We start from the raw sequence: 22,470 nt of genomic DNA, 5'->3' as shown, positions 1-22,470 counted from the left end.
GGAGGGCAGTGGGGATAGTGGAGAGTAGGAAGGGGGCGAAAAGGAGGAGGGCAATGGGGTTGGAGGAGATGAGTAAGTGGAGGAGAAGATGATGAGGAAGAAGTAGATGAAGCAGGGGAGTGAGGAGAAAGAGCCGGGCCGGAGCCGTGGAACGAATAGGGGGATCGGGCTCGGTAGCGACCATTCTATTAGGACGCAATACATGGAGCGAGTCATCGGCAAGGTAGGCCTAAGGTATGTCATTAAAAAAGTATGAAAATTAGGCCTATACATGTTCGAGGAAAACGGGAATTTGCCAAATCATTAGGGGGAAAAAATCTTAATTTGATTGAACTAATAATGAACTAATATTATTATGCAGCACAACGGTCATCAGAACAGACTGGCAATGATGTACAAAATCCAGAATAATAATGTTGATATAAACAAAGAGGAATACATTAACTTGATCTCGACAAGAGAGACAAGGAATAATAGTGGTACTCGCATAGAAGTGCCATTTGCCCGGACAGATACTTACAAAAACTCATTCTTTCCAAGAACAATCAGAGCTTGGAATGACTTGAATCCCGATATAAAAAACAAAACATCAGTAGAAAGTTTTAGAGCAACACTCTAACCCACACGTGAGCAGCACGCTGGCGATTTGCAGACTACTGCCCTGCCGGTGTAAACTTCAGAAGGTTCAGAAGGTCACATATTTGCTTGAAGAAAACAAAAAAGAAACACTTTGTGTTGATCTAAATTTGAATAAGCTAAACCTGAACGAAAATTTTGAATTGGAATTCGTACTTATCTCATTTTATTTCAAATTGAAAAGATAAAACGATAATATTTAAATGATTTATGAAATTAAATTTTCTTCATGAATAAATGTAACTCAGTATAAAGCAAATTATGCGGAAATGGAGGGATCTACTGAAAAAGCAAAAATATATAAATTCCTCCTTCTCCACATTAATGCTTCAGTAAGCGAACCCCTCAAAAATAAAAAGGGCAAAGAAGAATGAAATGAAGGAAAAAAGGTACAAAGAATGGGGAAAGGGGAGAAGAAGAAGAGAAGGAGAAGGGGAAAAATCAGATACTATTACAAACAAATTGACATCACTTTAGCCAATAAGACATTTCTTGATCGACCACCACAGATACTGTTGAATTAGTTTTATTTAATTTAAATTTTCCATTTTATATTTTTTTTCGAATTTCAGTACGTTGAGGATCTTGTGTAGAATCGTCCACTGATGTTGAAATCAACATCGATCACCCGAGACCGATTTGAGGTTGGATGGAAAGAAGGATTAATGAAAGAGGAGGAGGAAGAAGAATCAAGTGTATATTGCGACACGTATACCTGACAATCAAGTAGCATTCACAGTGATTTGCTTCTAGCCGGCTTCAAATAAAAAACGGTAATATTTGATAATGAAAAAAGTCAAAATAATCGAATCCTCACTTGTTTTCACAAACAATCTGAAAAATATAAATGGGAATTTGACAGTTTGAATAGTCGAATTCCTACTATAGCTATTCTACAAAATCTAGTCTAACAAAGGGAATATTTACATTTAACATTTCAAAATAATTTTTAACGACTATTACGTTATCAGAATATACAATAACGTTATTGAAGACAATTTAGATGAATTAGTACAAATGGTTATTCTACCCTTATGTGCTCAAAGGCTCAATGATGCGAAATAATGAAGGGGCCCGTAGTTGCGGAAAGAGTGCTTTATTTTTGAAAATTTGCGAGCGAGCGGAGCGAGAGAGATTATTCTCAAGCAAGCAACATTAGTCAGATATTCTAGGATTCACTGGATTTATCCGTTTAGAAAATTACAATCTTTACATTCATTCTTATATAAGGGGGGGGGTCCAGCTCACAACCAACACCAGTAAATGTTCACCCACTCACCCTACGCGTCCGTCCCCCTACCCAAAATAGTAGGAGGGACACAATATCAAATGTCCCCCTAATATTTTTGATGTTTTAAGATGGAAAGAAATACATCATTCAAAATCAAAATAAAACATGTATTTTGGAGAAGATGACCTTACTTTGGTGATAACCCCCCCCCCCCCGCTTTTTTTTTGCTTGTCAAATTTTCAAGCCCCTGGTCCCCCTACCTTTGGGGAGAGATTTTCTCCCTTGCACCCTTCATCCATTCAGTTCTCTCTTACCTCTCATCTTTACTTTATTTCTAACCCCCTCCCGTGCTCTTTCTCATCCACTGACCCTCCATTTGTTCAATCTTTCACATTATCATTCCTATATTTTCTTCTACAGTTTCCAAATGTAATCTCCACGTAGAGACAAGGTATGGAAAATTGAAAATTAACAGGGAAGATCATTACTGAAAACCTCTTTAAAAATATATATGTATGCCATGATTACAGAAAAATGCATGGGAGGCGGATGTTCGATCACCTTCAAACTTTAGCCCCGAGCCCCGAGTATGGAGTCCCGAGTTTTTCGTCAATGTTACCGTAGCTCATCAACGTACTACTGTGTAGAATGAGAGGAAGGGTTACTGAAAATCAAAGGATCCAGTCTTCATGAAACTCAAAGATCAGACTGCGTTCATGTTGTTACGATAATTCGTTCAATATTGTGTTATTCAATTATTACAATGAGTGTAGGTCCTTGGCAAACGAATAATATCTTGCTAAAAATTAATGGAATTAAATTGGTACCCCCTCCCACCTTGATGCAGGCAGTGTCAGAAACGTGAAACGAAAATCGGGAGACAAGAGTGGGCACACTCAAAATTTACCTGTCGGAAATGAACGAATTGGAGCAACATGAGCTTTCTACTCAAGAAAATGCTCTAAATTGTGAATCAATTGCCCAAGATCAATAAAGGGTCTCGAATTAAAAGGATTTGGATAGATGGGATCTGTCTTAGAAGTCTCAGGACAGAAGCACATTGCTGTCCTCTTATCCCTGAACATCCAAGAAGTTTCAAAAGCGGAAAATTCATTTTGATAAAGTAAGGAGGTACGATCATGGGATAAAGAGGAGAAAGTGGTTGCTTTACTGAGATCATAATATTGGTGTGAGGATATACGTGTGTCGTCATTCGTAAAAGAACGGAGTCTAGTTTCATGAGGACCAAATCAAGTTCATAAAAATTGCATCATTTTGTTTCTGACCAATAAAGAGCCATGCATGTTGGTCATAGAATGATTTTGTCTCGTTATTTTGCTTATTTTATTGTTGTCTGGTTAATGCGATCGTTATTCTCCCAGGTGATGTGCGCCAACATGCACACACACACACACACACCCTTACATTTGCACTTCGAGGATTGAAAGTCAACGGAGTAAGGCACAACCACACCCCAACGCACACATTCGTAACTTATAAAACAGTGGCTGGCGTATAATGACCCCCCCACCGGTATGAAGACCTGTCTACGCCAGTGTTCGATATGATGAATTTAATTATCCAAAAATGAATCATTGATAGCAAGAAAGAACATGTGAAAGGACCGTACCTTAAAATGAATTTGACTAATTACATACCAATCGAAAAACTAACTACCAAAATTAAAATAATTTTGAGCATTTTGAGAATTTGCCAAAGAATAGCCCCAATTACCGGCCTTCGAACGGAACTTCGAAAATAGATTTTGTTGTGTTCTTCACCGGCATCAAGACTGTGAAGTTAATTCGAGGTCTTGTGAAGTAAACCGATGTATAAAACATTATTTGTCTGTAGCCAAAAAAGATTCCATTCCAACATCACTTTTAGCCTTGGTCTGGGTCTTCAAGGGAATACGTCCTGTTCACAGAACAATAGCAGAATTCACGCCTTTTGTCTGAATTAAGTCATGAAAATCACCAAGATGGAATGCGTGCGCTCGCATGCAAAGAAGGAGGGACACTGACTGAAGGATCTTTTTTCTTGTCAGATATGCTATCGAAACGGGAACGACACTTGGGCTTTTCATATTTTAGTCCAAAAATGTAGGCCTTCGATGCCCCACTGCAGTATACTGCCCAACTTTGGCAAAAAGAAGCAAGTGACACATCAGTTCAATTTGAGTTATTGTTGTTTCTGAAACACCTCTGGATGTTGCACGTTCAGGCAAAATTTGGGGAAGAAATGATCGTTCTGTCATGTGTTGAAAGATATTGGAAGAAAAATTCTCATCAACGCCTATGTAAATGACGAACACACATTGCTCATCTACAACAAATGATACTTTTATAACTTGCTTCCTTTTCCCAAAGTGCGGCAGTATAGTATTTCCGTCTCACTCCTTATCAATTACAATTTAAGAAGGTAAAGTGGTGTCGTGTATATAACTGAAATAAAGTAAACCATTTATTAGGTATCAACGAAACAGAAAAAAAATGAATACAATGAGCAAGACTATATATATACCTTAATACTACATCATCATGAACGCGAACACAAATTTGAATAACTTAAATACTCTTGGGATTCGTATTGCCATGTAGTAACAAAGTGGTGTCCAAACATTTTGATATGGTGACCATGCGCTGAACAGACATGACAAGTGTCACATTTACCTGCGCCATTTAAATACTGGACGCCATTTTGAATGGCATAGCAAGCGACATCCCATTCTGACAAACAAAACACTTCATTTTTTTCTGAAAATTGAAAAAAGGTCCTTTATATATAATGAGCTCTGTACAAGATTAGAAAGGGTGCGTTACAATTAACGTGACAAATATTATAATACAAATATATGATATACATATAATGTGTGTGCATATTCTTAACATGCGCACCGAAATGTATATTCTTACAGCTATTTCTAAACACTATTTCTATCAATAGAGTGAATACTTAGCATGGTTTCGATGTTTCAGTCCATAATATTGCACTTTGCCCGGCTTTGTTAGCTTTCTGTATCGTTATAGAGAAGGCTTTGAGAGTGGTCAGACCAGGGGTCGATCGCCTTTACGACACAGCTGCAGATCTAACTCGGTGAACATCCAGAAGTTCACACAAAGCTTGTTGACTGCGTTACATCCAATGAGATGTTCACAAAATTAGATGCACAGCGCATTCTTTAAAGGAGTTTGTAAGTCAAAACTATTCATCTGATCTTTATCCTAATCATTTGCCAATACATAATTAAAATACAAGATTACACCCACAACAAATGATTATCTATATTTCTGCAGCTTTGTACTAATCAAAAGTGTTCCCTTCTAAATATAACTCATGCATCCATACGCTGGCTATGTGAACATAATATAAGGGACTAATAGCTCCCTAAGAAAAGTTATACAAAAATTGCTATTATACAAAAAGGACGAAAATTTATGCTTTTTATGGCAGGCTTACAGCAGCTTTAAGATCCATCATTACCAAATCACGTGAAAATAAGTGTCATTCCACAAAGAATTATACAAGAAACTAAACAGTGTTTTAAACTTGATTACCCCCACGTTAAGTGACTAAACACTGTCGATATGACATCAAGTGCATGTATTTCCCTTACTGCGTCGCCGATGTCATAGAAACCTCAGACGACTTTTGAAGACCCAACCTAGAGGACCGCTGCTTAACTAGGCCATTCGACGGTCGATACGAGATACTAAACTACTCATCAAAACTACCTCAATACCTATATAATGCGAAACAGACGGCGACAGAAAGAATAGATTGAACTATCATCTATAGAAAGAAAGATTGATAAGATAATATAGGCGCTCTCATTCGGTGCGATATAGGCATCCGGAAAGTTCTTGCAACCGTTGTACACTTGCCACACTCATCATGCATATCGCCATTCTATACTCTGGATTGAAGGGGATAGTTCTGAAACGATTATTGCGATCTTGCTGAAACATTGCACTTTGCTGCTTGTTCTGTTGAAATTGACATTCGTGGCTGCGGTCGAGACATTAAGAGATTATCTTGGATATAAAGGATAGGAAGGCTTCACGGGGGTCTTCGCAACGATTTCAGGTTGAACTGTTGGCTGTCGAAAGATGATGGTGTAGGTTGTTTTCATTCATGGAAGACAGTTCTGTTGATTTGCCGTTATCTCTGCAATATACGCAGGACGGAGATTAAACCGAGTATGATCTGATCCGTCGATGGATGTATGATGACGCATTCTGCACGTGGTCGTGGCCCCCTTGAGAACATTAATCCCTCCAAGCAACATGAAGACCTGATCGTCAACATATTGCCTTACATACTGAAGACATGCCGAATATAAATCTATATTTCTTGTTTTGAGTTCAGTTTTAGTCTAATTCTCTTTGCTGATCTGGTTGTTTCATCAGTTACTGTTGAAACGCAAACGGCTTGGTTGTCCCATTACCTGTAAAACACAACCAAAATATAAATTAATTGAGAACTTGTTATAAGACGCTCGCAACATTCTATTCACATTCCCCGTCAACAAATCCAAATTCATCCCACAACCGCGTTAATCATCGATAACGTTTATCGCCATTCCTAAATGTGTACGTGACATTTCGCTATTTGATCACTGACATGATTTCGTTATCTAATATTTTTGACAATTTAATTCGATGTGTATCATGAGCATTTCGATTCTTTCCCACATTAAGGGTGGATCGTAAATCTCCAAACCTATTATTTTTGTTAAGAAACCACGTAGTCAAATACCAAAGCCATGACAACGCCATGAATTCTGTAACTTTAAATTCCCAATAGGTATATTGCAAGGCCAAATACAAATGCATTTAGATCGGTCTTAAACTTAGATAAAACTCATAAGTTTAAAACATAGAGTTTCTAAAAGAGTAAAGTTATTTTGCTTCGAGGGGGTTGCGTGCGGAGTGTCTTTGCCCTAGGTCATCGGGTGTGTTGGGGCGGACATGAGTCAGCCACTTATTAAGGGATGTCGAGAAACAGACGTTTTCCTACCACCCCTAGGGGCAAAAGAAGAACACACAAAACGCCCTTAAGGGTTTACCCTTCTAGTAACGTATAACCTGGTGAAAATCAACTGAACTGGAATCCTTCTCCTAAAGAAGGTTAAAAGTTTCCAAAGCTGAAACAAATGATTCCATAAGGTCCGAGATCCGATTTTCTTCGTAAGTACCCCTAAAAATTAAATGAGTCTTAAAGGGCAATCAAATTCAAGATGTACAAAAAATTATCACGTGCAAGTGTGTGCGGCATGAGACTGGTAATAAGTTTCTAAAGAATGATGATATTGATGATGATTAATGATAAAAAGCGATTCAATAATACATACATCTAGTTATATGATCTATGTGGCGCCAGAAAGGACAACGAATATTCTTACGTGGAAACGCTCAAGGATGAATATTTTTTTTTAATAATGTTTATTTTAACAATTAAAGTGGGACCCCTTTTGTTGTCTTAATGACAATTGTTCCATTTAGGCATATGATCATGAAATTCATATCAAAGAATTAGCCCGACTCGCGAATTGAAAGAGCTGTGTTTTTCAAAGTCAAGATTTCCGATTTGTTCTTGCATTATAGTCTTTTGCAATTTCAAAGAATATCAGGCCTCGAAGGATACAAATATAATCTCTGCTTCCTGTTCACAAAGTATTCCCCCATCGTTATGCCACTTTACGTTATAGAACTTATTTCTGCTGTTTCAAAAATAGAAATTACAAAACGACGGTTGATAACAATACTTTGACAATAACATGTTGTTCAGTTTCGGAGCCATCGAAGGCCAAATCTGAATTAGCTTGAGGTTCTAATTCTTCTGATTTAGCCATCGAATACTTCAGATTATACAAACGCATCAGAATGATTCTGATACAAGGATTAAAAGAACAAGACATTTGTGCACTATGAGGAATATGACTAAATGGAAAATGATTTAGTTTATGGATAAATTTGCTAGTAATGAAGGTGGTGGATATGGGTCAGAAGAACAAAAACCATGCTTCTAATTTGGGTTACGTTCGTTGGAAATGAAAATGCTACATCAAGTTGTAAAAAATAGGACTACAGACCTGACTCCAAAAATAAGGATAAATTTTAATTAATTAATTGAACGAAATATTTATATTTATACCACTTCTGTCTGTGCATTTAAAGTAGGCCTAATTACAAGTCATGACGTCTCGATGGTTGATGGTTGATAACATTCAGTTCTTCAGAATTAAAGTGCATTAAATCCTATTCCAGCCAGCAAATAGCACAATTACATTTTTTTTTAATTCAAAGAATGAGACTGAATCGGATCGATTCCGCCAACTGCAGCTATAATTCTGTTGACTTCAGAAATAGCAAGAATTTTCAATGCCTGCATACATTATGTCAATTACTAGAGTTTAATCTTTAACATAATGTTACTGGAATCCCGGGCCGAAATTCATATAAAAATTAAAAAGAATCATCACCCAATCGTGTATTGTAGTCAATGTAATAGGGGTGAAAACTGGATTTTATGCTTTATGAATATGGACCCAGTTGTTTACTGTTGGCCCCAGGGCTAAAAACACCTCATTATAAACATTTAGTAAATTGGTCTATTACTTGGAAATACTAGTATTTCAAGTGAAGGCTAATAGTAAACCTGATAGACTGACAATATACATGAAAATAATAGGTAGGACAAACTTGTGACGAAATGGATTGGATGGGCAAACGGAATTACGGGAGTGTTTCATGAAGCCAATAATCAATGATTTTCATTGACTAATTTGTTTGAGCCAATCGGATGCAATGATATCAGTAGCTTGTAACAATTGTCAGTGAAAATCACTGACTACCTGTTCCATGAAATACTCCCCGAACACATGGTGAACTAATAAATAAGTAACTTAATAAGGAATCTAAGAAGCAAAAGCAAATGGGTATTTACCATCTCACTGACCTTCGTCCGGTACTTTGGTCTCTACCTCGTCCGGCCTCACAACATTGACCTTGATTGAGTCAATCTCGCCCTTCATGTCACCGACCTCCTTCTCCAAGTCATTGATCTTCCTGTAGAGCTGGAGTCTCTTTTGCATGTCAGACTTCTGCTGTTCCAGGTCTTGAATTCGCTTCTGGAGCTCGGCGTCGATCTCGGCCTCGGTGGGCTGCCTCTCCTCTGCGGAAGGCACATGAGAAGAATAAATATTTTTTTTTAGTTATACATGTATATATGTACGTGAACATCCAAGATACACAGGATTTTCTGCGAGAACAACGAAAGAAGTCCTGGGGAAACCCAAACAATTTCAATAGTCAGTGATGTAATGAGCCCCCGAAATTATCAAAATTTGCGATAGATTTTTACATATTATAAAAGTAAAATCATACTCCAGCCTTCCCTCTTTCTTTTCTCTTTTTTTCTTGTCTTGGGAGTGATTTGTTTTTTTCTGGGGGGGGGGGGGGGTGAGCGAAGCATCCCCAATCAAACTGCATGCATAATTAGAAGTTGGTATTGACTATGCCCTTTAAAAACCTTTCATAGCCATGATAACCTTGTAAGCGAGGTTGCGTGTAGGTGTAAGAACTGGAGCTGGGTGACTTAGTGTGCGAAGGGGTGGTCCTTAGACCTAGTTCCAGTCCCAAGATTATAGTTGAATCGTCAAAGGGGCACAGCAGAGGACTGGGGAAGATCAAGGTGTCGGATATGAAACCAAGGACTGATGTGGCCAACTTTGACAGCTGCGCACACAGGATAGTGGGTGTCTCTAATTTGTGGGGCCATGCCGGAGCTGACAGTGTCGCCAGGGGGATTGTTGTAAGGGAAGCACCTGCCACGGTGGTGGGGCTAAAGTTAAAGCTAACGCTACGTTCTTCCTTCAGGGTTTCTAACGCACCTTCATCTGGTGTCTTTTCTTGTTGATCAACAAAGATCTACTGCAATTCAAACAGTGCTCCCCACTCTTTACCGGTGCAATAATAATTTTTCTCCATACATGTTACAATTTCTATTTCATATAATCAAGACCTAAACTCTGCCCCTTCTGTACTACCTTTAAAAAATAGGGTACAGAAAATATCCAATCATTCTAATTGGACATACCAAGCTGGTCTGCCAGAAACTATATCATGACACTGAACGTAATGTTAATTTCTTTTATTTGGAGGAATTAATTCCACTTCTCTTTTGTATTGTATGCATTTTAGCTGTTTACAAGAGTCTAGAAAAAATACGTGTTGTTAGACATCAATTACTAAGTTTAACCAATAGATTAAGTTGGACTTAATTCAGGGTATCAAAACGACATAAATATCGTGTAAAAATAAACCAAATGTGTACACAAAAGAAAATGGGATAGGGGGAATACAACTACCTGAACTGTTTGCAGGCTCGGCTCCCGTGCCTGCTCCCTTAACACTGTTTCCTTCTCTTCTCTGCCATGGCAACCACTTCTTCTTCCTCGTTGACGTCGAGCTAGTCTTTCCCTCTGGTTTTGATTCACCTTCCTTTCCTTCTTCGGCAGCGCCCTCTCCGCTTGCCTGTCCTTCTTCGACCTTGCTCTCAGGTTCCGTCTTTGGTCTGTGACAAGGAAGACAAACAACCATGATGATACTGTTCAACTTTTGAAAACCAAAGAAAAATAAAATACGCAATCTCCCCTCGAAGTTCCTTTTCCAGAGAATAAGAGAGCAATACGGTTCATCATCAAATTCCAAAGCCTCATGACGCATAAGCTTCATGTGTTTCGGGATCTTAGAGTGAGGAGGCGTGGTGAATGATCGCTGTGATCGCTGTAGGGCGTGGTCCTTGACGTCTGCACGTTTCCGTTTCTGTTCTAATTTTGGTCGCTCAGTAAATACTCTTCATTTAACAAATTTCAACTATTCCCACGGCTCTGTCAACCAATTCAGAATGTATTAATTTCTGCACCTAATCTAAATCTTGTGGGGTTTTAAAGGGCGGCAAAATTGAAAATATTTCACAAAATTAATTCTGAAATGCAAACACAAATTTAGGTAGAACTTGCATTGCAGGCATGTCCTCGATAATGACATATATAATAAAGCATAGTAATATTGTATTGCGTATACTTTACTGTTGTACATGTAAGTTTAATAAAGATTCATGAAGGTCCCGAAGGTCCTCATGAATATTTTGAAAATGCAAAAAATAGATAATATATATTGGTAATGAGTACTAACAAAGTTTGGGCTCTTTGATTTTATTGATTCCTATTGGGCTAAGTCGGAAAACGTCATTAGGTAACATTATTTTTTTCTCGAAAAGATTTGAAATAAGGGAACGAGCCGTGGCCTTTGCCTTCGTCATTGACATGACTGATTGGACGTGAACCTCTTCACCGGAAGAGACATAGAGACGAGACTTTAACGAGATTTGACTGGCGATCAGTCGAGTTGACTTGATGGGAAGGAAACATGCATTATCGCATCAGGGTCTACGCCAACTTATGGGAGGATATTCCTAATAAGTATGATACGGCACAAGAAACATTGAAGGAACTGATCCAGTCACACACAGAATGGGAAGAATGTGATGATGTCTTTTTTAAAGGCAAATGGGGAATAAGAGTCAGTCAGAAGTGTTGGTTTCTTCACATGTTTCAAATGCTATGAGCATAATAAGAAAAAAAAATATGAAAGAAAAATCTATTTGATTAAGTTCCACAGAAAGAACAACTGGAGATAAAATAAGCTTTTGTAAAAAAAAAACCGTGTTAAGTATTTTACACGTTTTCGATTTTCGTATGTAATAGCGTTGAACAACCTATTCCATGATAAACAAAAATAACTTTCCATAACCTAATTAGCACATGAGTAGTTAACAACAAGCAGATAATTATGTTAGGTCTAATATCGAAGTGTAATAATTCTTAGACGACAGATTCCATAAACAATAACTTTAGAGCAATACGGAACGTAGCCATCCTTCTACTTAACTTACTCAATATCCAATAGAAAATGATCTTGCTAGAGCCATGAAGTGCGTGGATATAGATTATGATAATACAGGCCTACTGTAAGAACCATGGGGATAACAAAAGAGAATGAACGGAATATATAAATTGTAACTTACGGGGCTTCTGGGGCGGCCTCTGTCTTGGTTTCTGTCTTGGTCTCTTCGGTTGCAGCTTCTTCCTTAGTCATCTTGAAACCTGGTATGTTGTGGACTTCACAAGTTCTGTGGAATTAAAAAAAAAATATGCAAGTCATGACAAGGGCAGAAAATGAATTGCATTTGATGCTTAATCAAAGGAGTCCATCACTAGATTCTACAAAGGAGACATTGGTCCAAACAGCATGAATATATTAATTTGTCAGACTATAAATCCAAGTTAGCCAACGATAAAAATGGGAAACGATTAAGGATTTGAATATTCTGGTACACATCTGTGATTTGACGTATTCACTATTGTTTTAGAAAATCTAGAAATTTCTCCAAGTTCAAAAGAAACAGGTTATCGCTCTGTAGAACCTCGATCAAGAACAACATTTGGGTTTCTATCAGGTGTAAAGATCAAAGATGGCCTTTAGAGGTTTGTCCGTCAATTCCACAGAAGCAAAACACCATTATAAAAGCATCCTTAAACCTTCGAATAGAAGATCTTCTGGACTTCAATAAAATTTAGCCAAAAATGAAAAGAGTGCAAAGTCAAGTTCTTTAGTAAATCCTAGATGTTAGGACCGATAAGCAATGCGTCATCCAAAGCAGAAGAACCCAGTCAATACCAGAGCTGATTGAAGATATATAAACTTACAAGAAGAGAACATATAGCCGTACTATTCCTATTGATGGCCGCGCCTATGAATGATCAAGTGGGGGAAAAGATTTCGATCTAATACAACCTGTGTGCGGTCCTGACTTCGCGGTACCCCCTTCCCAGCTATTGCGATCCAGAAAGAACAGGAAGCATGCACTCGATGACTAACCCGATGTATACTGGCCCCAGAAGCACAGAACTTTTCAATCAATCATGAATGTGAAAGACTAATTCTGATTGGTTTATGGGATGTCTTTTGAACAAACCGCAACTTCAACGATGAAGCTGATTGGTCATTGACGTTTTGGTGATTGATTGCAAAGCTTTGTGTTACGGGAACCTTGATGGTTCTCCTGTAGGTGACACCCTTCCCTTCGGTCTTGGATGCCTGGGGATCCAGGAGTGATAACCCCTTTGTCTTCCAAGGAAGGGACCAAACAACATTCTTCCGGTGTTTGGTTCCTTGAAGGGTCATGAATACCAATGGGATGGGTAATGTTATGGATCGGTTAAGGGTTAAGGAGACCGTCAAAAGGGTAATGATATAGTCACACAGCGAGACCGATCCCAGACCGACAAAATTGATTACGTTATTTCTGATGACATACTATCGGTCGATTTGGAATCGATACCGTTGATATGACTGGAGAATTATTCGAGGAGTGTTCTACAAAGTCAGTTTGGAAGGCTGATTTTTGAGAGGTAGTTTTTTGTTTTGATAATGTACAACAAGGAATTCAAATGTTACATTCCAATATTGTACTGTGCAAGCACGTTGCAAATTATATTTATTCAGTTCAAGTTTCTTGAAGACTGAGATATATTTCAGAATGGACAACGACTTCATTTTAGTAAAGATCCGAAGAATGAGTTACAATATCACTTCAGGAGTAGGAATTAGTTTGTTGAATGCATTCCTCGATCCAATCGTTAAAAAAGCACCATAAAGAATAGACACCTGTGAAAGACACAATTAATGTAAATGCGAATGGCTAATTCTGACTGGCTTATGCCTTTTTAATTTCATCATTTCAATTGAAAAAAAAATACATTGTCATTTCCCATGCTTAACATTTGTAACAGAATTTGACACCTTGATAAAAAACCTTTTATGAATGATTCAAATTGAATTTCGTATGTGTTGATAATCATAAGATGCTCGATGCTCTTATAGGACTATCATAATTATTGAGGGTTCTGTTTCTAGCAGGTTGAAATTTGGGCGGACTTATGCGAATTCTAGCCTATATGACAAAAGCGTTTCAACGAAACACCGGATGTGGGAGGCTGTCGGAGCGGAAATACAAATGATACACCTTAATCGGGTGAACTTGGAAATAATGTGTTAATGGCCTTCATGCAGATTCCCCACCTTCAACACTACCCCCCCCCTCCCCCAAAAGCGACTCACCCCTCACTGGCGAAAAAAAAACCTTGACATCAACAGCCAGTAAATCAATGTTTCCGTCTCGAAATGGAGGAACTTGATATTTAGCGCTCATACATTCACCAAAGTCTATTAGTCACTTTTTGGCACGGATAATAAGTATAAGAAATGCGTTTTGTGTTTGGGTGCGTCGTTTTCACGAGTATAGTTTTTTGTTGTTCTTGTTTTGTTTTTTTCTTATCTTAACTCTTTCAGACTTCCGTCCCATTACCAGATCACTTAGTTCTGCTTACAAAACCAAATAGGCATTTTGATTTGTCTTTTTTTTGTATTCATTTGTTTATTATTTCATGTTCATCTATTTCAATCTGTTATTTTATTGTTTTTCCTATTTGCATTTCATATCTTATTTTTTATTTATTAATTTATTTATCTCATTTCATTTCATTTTTTATTATAATGGCGCCTTCAGTTAGATTACGGATTTTGAGAGATGTAAGTGAAAATTTGGCAATCCAAACAAAATTCATTTTAATATAAGAGGAAAATAATAAACATTTTATGCGTGCTTGTTTAGTTTTGGGGCTTTCTGTTTCCATCCAAGATAACTGAAGAATATATTTTAAATAGTTAATCAGTCATCTGTACGTGTTTAAACTACATGTATATAATTGTGATTACGTGCAATACGAGTATCGACATTGCCAGAGCATTCCCACTAGTGTAATCGGCAGGAAGAAAGGGAGGAAGAAATTATGATTAGTAATGATAGGGAAGGGGTCTTTAAAACGGGTCGGGGGACTTCAAGCAAGCCTCGAGCAGGCATAGAGTCTAGCTGTCGTTTGCAATTTTATACAGGTTTTAAACTTGATTTACAGGTGTCTGTAAGTAATGTTGAAAGTCACAGACGTCAAGAGTTTTCCGACCAGAAGGTCAGAATGATTATTCAATTTGAATGAAGGTCATTCTTTTGCCACTCAGGAATTTTAGTGCATCAAATTAACTACATCTTACCTCCTATCTTAAGTACCCATACTGGATTATCTTACTTTATTTGTTTGTAAACAGATTTGCATTGGTTTCGACAACACAATGAAACGTTTTTGCATTTCTTGAAATGGTTGCCAAGCAGGGTGAAAATTGCATTAGGAAATGCATCAAAGTTTAAAACTCCCACTTGCTTTTTATTATGGTAACTAGCTTAACTTGGAAACGCCGAATAATAAATTTAATAAAATTTAATAAAATTTATAAGAATAAAGTAAATGTATGGAGGTCAATTTCAACCAATTTAGCACAAAATTCGTCAAATTCCGTCTTGAGGACTTCGAATACAAATTTGTTGTCACAATCTATTAAAAAAGGTTAAATAATTTCATGAATTAAAGTGATTGGTTAACATTGGTTTGACTTTTTAAAAATCTGAGCTAGAAAGTTACACGTGTCAACTGTATCTGTGATATGTTACAAAAATGAAGCCCAGAAAAAAATGCATTCGAAAATAATTATTTAGTGCTTCAAAAATCGAAATATAAAGTGACCGGAAACAACATCTTAATTTCATCCCATACACTTATGTGTACTATTTAGGCGTCTATAAGACGCCCATTTACAAAATCGGGGTTTGCCTTGTAGTTTTAGCTTTTCATTCTCAATAATGGTTGTTTTCATGGTTTATTAGTTCTAATACATAAACTTGTACACTTGTTTCATCCTGGTTTGAGATTTCTTTAAATCGGCTGCTCACAAAGTTAAACAATACCTTTAACAATAAAGTCTGTATTTAAAATGAACGAACAATTCTTATATAGAAAAAGATGCATTAGTACATGTTTCTATATTTTAATGAAGCTATTGTTACACATTGAATAATGCAGAAGGGCATCCATTTTGCTGATATCATTGGCATATGATTTATACAGGCCTATCTAGGGGCGGTAGCAGGATGTTTTCTTGTGGTTGGGAGGGGGCTCAAGATGACTGAATTCCCTAAACTTCTCTCTTTGATGTTTTTTATTACTATTCATTTTCCTTATTATTTTTCTCTCTTTTTGTTTTGTTTCACTTCTTAAAAATTTGAAGTTGTGGTCGCCCCTGCCCAACATATCACGACCCTTGGGGTAGTCGAGATTCCGTCTACCTTTTGCCCACTTGGACATTTTGGAAGGAATTCTGATTTATCAATTTATCTTGAGCAATACGTCAACAAATCTGTTTGTTTTATGGAGGTCATAATGTGTTTCCATCCCACCCCAGCCCTTCGAATATCATTCGGTATTAATCGGTTAAGCGACCGAACTGGAACCGACTGATACCGTGGCTTAAAGCCAAGAGGAACTCATAACCATATTTGGAAATCGGAGAGATAAAAACTTGAATCCTTCATTGACACGTCACGGCCAGCCAACCAGTGTGAGGGTATGTGTAAGGGTGTGTGTGTGTGCATAATTTATGCATGCATATTTTAATCTTACATTAGTCACTTAACACACAGGCTTAGTGCGGGATGACGTGTCAAAGGCAAAGATAACATTCGTATCATCGAAATTTCATCACCCATCGGGAAACATTAAAACTGTTAACAGAAATCACACCTGTAATTTGAAATATTTGATGTCTAAAAAATATTGTTTTCAGTTACAAGTAGGCATGTGCCCATATTTTTCGGACTCTTTCTGTTGGTTATATTTTTGGTCACCGGATATCGTTCCCCCACCCCGTAAGTCCTGGATTCGTCATATCTATGATAATGAAAAAATTATGGTTATTACCGAGTGATAATCATTATTCTCAGAGTGTTTCACAAATTGATTAATTTCATAACAAATTCAACGAAATTATTAATTACAATGTAATTACATTACAATATCATACCACATACAAACGTACATACGAACAATATAGCACATACGTGATTGTGTGCAAATGTCAAAAATATACATATATATTCATTTGCGTATACTGCTGAACGATGGGGGCTGCTTCCCCTGTCCGTATACCCTATCAGCATTTTCAACATCAAACTTTTCACATGACGTCCTCATAAATCTGACCGATTATACTTTTTACAACCAAGATGTATTTTAATTAATCATTAATAAATCAAATAATTTTGTTACCTCACTGATCGCTTTGTTCATTTGCAAGTTTCCAATTTCAACTCTCATCCCCCGAAAAAATGTATCATTATGCCCTTGAAAAAGCTAAATAAAATATTACGGTTCGGAGATGGTAAATCATTTAATTTATCTTCTCTCGAACAAACAATTGCAGAATGATCGGAAATTTCTAGAAAACAAATATCATGGAGTGTATTTTTGGAACCTCCAACCATTAAATCGATCAATCTCAATCGAATTCTGCTTTCAGTTTATTTGGTTCCTTATCACTAAGTTTAAATTTATAAATATTACTACCCCAAGCCTCTTTGGATTGTGCTTGATACCTCGTTCCCACTGTCATGCAATCCTTTACGAGCGCCATGATTGGCCTTTCGTAACTGATCGCGAAATTTGTTGAACTATTCAAAATCAATACGACCAATACGATTGCCATGACTGATCCGATGTGATATAATACGATTTGATACGATTACCCCAAGATTAAGATCACCGTTTCAACCGTGGCGCACATTGTGACATTGGAAACTAGGTATTACGGCTCGCGACAATTTTTTAATCTTTACAAAATTATACGATCAATACCATTGCCACGACTGATCTCATACGATATGATACGATCACTACAATTAATCCACGACTAAGACCACCGTTTCAATCATAACGCAAATCATGACAGTGGGAACTGTATACGAATCAAAGTTTGTCAGAATAGTGGTGCCAAGGTAACTCAAAAGCATATCTCTTATCCAACACTCAACATGATGTAGGACTAACATAATAATTTGAATGAATCTCTGTCAAATTAGTTGTTAATCTTTTTTAGATGGAGACCGGAAAGGGGATGGGGCCTCGCTTGTCGCTTTTCATTACCAACATAAAAAATGTATATTACGCAACACTATTTCCCTTTCTGTCGGGCTGCCACCTTTTCCCCCCTTAGCTCCCTTGGTTTCCTATTTTTGGACAGTTGCAATAAGATACACTACACGTAAATCTCCGGCATTTTCGTGGATTTGCCTCAACTGCAAAGTTAAACAATCTTTAGTTCTTAAAATTTCTCCAAGGAGCACTTAACACTGTCAAACCATGAAATTAAGAGGTCCATGGTAAACCCCATATACGATCTTATTTAAAAAGTTGCTGATTAAAACCTTTCTTTGTGTCTTGCGAGATTCTTCAAAGGTTTTATACAGTCCTTTAGAGCAGGTTTAAGGTTCGATGAGGAATTCTTTAAGTTTTCATTATACAACCTATGGGGTGCAGTTGGCTAATTTCATTTGAAGATCCGAATAGCTTAAATTAAGAACCCTAATGATAATCCTTGTAGAACCAAGAATTGTTCTAAAGGACTGATTAGACCACTTTTGCCTCTTTGAAGAACCTTGAAAGGTTCGAAATATGGGACAAATGAAGGTTCTAACATTTCTAAGAGTGTATATTTATGCTATTATACAGAAGTAAGCTTACAAAGTTAAAAAAATAAAACGAAGAAGTACTTACATTATAAATCGAGGTATGATTGGTGTTTTGTGATGTCCCAGTGGGCACGCTCCAAGATACAGATAATTTCAATTCAGGGTATGTCCTCGTCGGGGCGTTTAGAAAGACTGGAACTTATGCACCTCAATTCAGAAAATGGGGAATATTCGAGGGTGAGACAGCAATTTATAGACACCACCAGTTAGGAAGTATTCATTAGATGGTGTTTGGCACCTCTTCCCTTTGTGCCTGTAATTAACGCAGTACATCCATGGGCCTACATAGTTTTGACATGGGAGGGGAAAGGGGAGAGGGAAGATAAGGCGTAGCATTTCATTATTCAGGGGCGTCTCATATTTGAAGCATATGGTACAGAACCATGCATGATCCTGTCATATTTAATGCTGCACAGTCACATCGACAAAGGCGATTCCAATTCGACCGATTATGACATTCTAATTAACGTAATAGCTTTGATCGGTCTGGAGTCTGTTACCTCGGTATGACTGTGGCATAAAGAGGGGATATGGGGCTCATCAATAACATTGCACTGATATATTCACACATTAAACTTTCTTTTAAGAGTGGTAACACCAGGCTATTTCGGTGGAAATTTTATACTGTCGAAAAAGTGGTCTAAAGATACACCCCTCCCCTTCGAACATTCCATGCCACACCCTTTTTATCATCTCTCATAGTTGTTGAATTTCATACCAGAGCCAATTTTCGCTTCAAGTTGACTATATCAGAAGGCGTCTGTTCACAATTTTGTATATATCAATAAATTAAAAGAATGAATTTTCAAACAAGAAATATTCTATCCAAATGCAATAAATTGCATATTTGTAAACTTAATACGATGTAAATCATTCATGAGAGCTCACAGTAATATAGTCAGTTTTAATCATTCCTTCGTGACCTTGATATCAAAAGGTCCGCGTGCCAAAGACTAATAATAATGTTCCAAACAAAAATTGACAGATTTTAACAAATGCCATCCATATGTTCACTTACATGTAAAGAGGAAAACCTTACGGTTGTGTTATTGATAGAGTCATGTCGAAAATACAACTGATGCTTATGTAAACGTGGTGGAAACGGATTTTAAAGTGATTTCTTTGTAAATTATTATTATATTTACTGCATGTATTTGGTGAAGGAATGAATGTATAGGTTCAGTTTGTTATCATTTGCAATTTAGTAAATTTAAAGAAACAAACATCAGTCCATTAACCATAATGACATATCATAGGTGTAAAGTTATAATTCAAACTTTCCTCCCTTCATTAACATGATCAGTAGTATTCAAGGCGTAGAGTTTTACAATGATTTAATACAAGGAAAAACTGATAGACCTTAGTTGCCTTACGACTAAAAATTATATTTTCCAATATGAAATTAAAAAAAATTAGTTTTCCCTCCTTTGATAAAAAAGAAAATCTTATATATATTGCTCCATAACTATATTGATCCACTTTTGTAATGAGGAATCGCTCAACAATTTGTCATAAAATCTAAAAATAAATCACGTATTTGATCTGTCAAAAGCTGATAAAATGCAGAATAACCATTAGTAGGCGGCCATCGAATCGCTCATTTGCACATCCATTAATACATGTCTTTATTATGAATCATCAAGAATCACAATATTTACAATCTATTGACATGACTACAATATCAGGACTGCAAAAAATAAGAAGAATGAATGTTAAGAATAAAAACCTTTTGATACGCAGTTTTTTGAAATTGAAGAAAGTTTTAAGATGTTATAAATTATTTCAAATACTTTATGTCCGTTTATGATGAAAAGGCCAGTGTTTTATTAAGTTGGCCTATATACATTTGTTTCTTTCTATTAGGTTGGACTTGACCTATGGGTTCATAATTTTCAAAATATTGTCAATGAGTTGTGCATGTATAATTTAATAGGCATTGCCATTTTGTTTTTCAACCATGTCTACGAGTTTACGACTGTCGCGTACAATGCACGTACGGTACATAGAATCACGCTGCGTTGAGGAGTGAGTGGGTGGATAATGTGCGTGTATAGAATAATCGGTGGGGGTGCGTGGGTAGGTGTTCAAGCCGTCTGAAGGGGAAGCGCCGTGCCGACTCACCTTCCTGCGCTGCGCTGGGAGGAAGTCGCAACTGCTTGCTATACCTAAAGCTTCAAGTCGTTTTCAAAGGGCTCACATGGGAATAGACTTTGTTTTCGAAAGTAAACTTCACATGAAATACAGATTGGAAATCCTTCTGCAAGAACATACATCATACCCTTGATGTTACCATGATGCAAGCGCTTAAAATCGTCCAAAACATGCAATCTCCTTCTCGACCGTTGCCACACATTAATGGTCTTTTTTTCCTCCACAGAATTATCCTATCAATTGTTTTCACATATCTATGAATCTATCAAAATTTCGTGAGCATTTTCAAATTAACTTTGATGAAATATGAGATACCATGCCTGACGTAATTGCTTTCATACTTGCTTAATATTTTTTTTTACTACGTGTAGATCATTAGTTGGAAAAAATATTTTCTGACTTAAAAATATCAAGAATCATGTCCATCTTGAATCATCTAAGGGGAAATACACTAACTATCGTTATCAAACCATGTGATTGTGAACAGCTGGATTGTAATGGCTGGATTTTTTACTTTTATTTATTTATTCTTCCTTTTTTTGCTTGATGATGTTTATGAAATGATAGCATGGAGGAGAATGTTGCCTCAGTGCTTTAACATACCGGCTTGAACCCTTGTTCATAAAAGAGAAAGTATTATATTGATAGGTGAAATTATTCAGTGCATTTACGTGCAATATCATTAAAAATAACAGAATAATGTGTACACAATCAAAGATGCAACCGGATCGGTGGAATGATATATCAAGCTATTTTATTTGATTTAAGTTTATGATTTAAGTTATCACATTGTACGTTAAGTCGTCAAATGGGCAAATACGACACGACAAAAGTATACTTTCATGAAATTTAGTTTAAGAAATCAATTCTGCATTTCGTGTTACAGTTATTGTAAAATTTACATTCTTTAATCTTTCGAATACTCATTAATTTTTATATCATGTATTAAAAAGAAATGCATGTATCAATAAACAATGTATATCTTATACGAAATTTGTCATTAACTAAATTATCGGGAACTTAAATTTAAAAGGACTGGGGGCCTTGATGCTCCGCAATTTTTTTATCGAGAGTAAAATTTGAGACTAAATTCGTGACATTAGTTTATAGTATCGCGACGCCACATGACGTTTTACGAGACATGCCGAAAATTGCTCATTTTTATACTTTGTGTACAAAGTCTATGGAAGATGAAATTCATAAAAGGGTAATCATTTTCTGTTCTAATTGGTCTGCTAAATTAATTTAGGGTTTAATTTATTTGTTTAATGGTCTGTAATAATTTCCATTGAAAAAAAACAAGGAAAAAAAGAAGGAAAAGCATAAAAAATTCTAAAACAAAGGAATTAATTTGCATATCTTAAAATTAGTCATAATTAATATAAAATTATTCTTTTCAAAAAGAAATTTATACTGGCTTGTACTTTATGTGGTAAAAATGTGCGTGCCAAATTTCGGCGCGATCGCGTCCGATCGCGCCAACGTCGACCGAGATCAGAAGGGGAATCATTATCCCCCCCCCCCCGTCCTCAGTGCATCTCAAATACACCATAGGGTTAAAACAAGTTTACCCCCACCTCAATTGGTTGATCAAAACAAAGGAAGACAACTAACTTCAGTTGCGGAAGCTCACATATCTTACATTTTAGATAAAAATTGTGATCGAAAGTTTGATATGTCTCGATATTTCA

General features: G+C 36.7%; 1 protein-coding gene across 6 annotated transcripts; it reads right to left on the bottom strand.

Moving 5' to 3' along the window:
* Positions 1-4,308: 4,308 nt before the first annotated feature.
* On the bottom strand, positions 4,309-18,804 carry LOC121428634. 6 transcript variants are annotated; one of them, XM_041625751.1, is made up of 5 exons: positions 18,654-18,804; positions 11,960-12,064; positions 10,236-10,444; positions 8,816-9,043; positions 4,309-6,314 (listed from the first exon to the last, which is right to left on the bottom strand). In XM_041625751.1, the coding sequence occupies exons 2-4, from the start codon at positions 12,028-12,030 to the stop codon at positions 8,820-8,822; spliced, it is 504 nt and encodes a 167-aa protein (XP_041481685.1). In that variant the 5' UTR covers positions 12,031-12,064; positions 18,654-18,804; the 3' UTR covers positions 4,309-6,314; positions 8,816-8,819. The 6 variants fall into 6 exon arrangements, with proteins under 6 accessions (XP_041481685.1, XP_041481373.1, XP_041481526.1 ...); XM_041625439.1 differs by having other exon boundaries at positions 8,828-9,043; XM_041625592.1 differs by having other exon boundaries at positions 8,828-9,043; positions 10,239-10,444; positions 18,654-18,803.
* Positions 18,805-22,470: the final 3,666 nt, after the last annotated feature.

The sequence above is a fragment of the Lytechinus variegatus genome, chromosome 1 (genome assembly GCF_018143015.1).
Source record: "Lytechinus variegatus isolate NC3 chromosome 1, Lvar_3.0, whole genome shotgun sequence".
NCBI lineage: Eukaryota > Metazoa > Echinodermata > Echinoidea > Temnopleuroida > Toxopneustidae > Lytechinus > Lytechinus variegatus.
The sequence above is the reverse complement of the archived record's forward strand: the minus strand, read 5'-3'. Positions and strand labels throughout refer to the sequence as shown.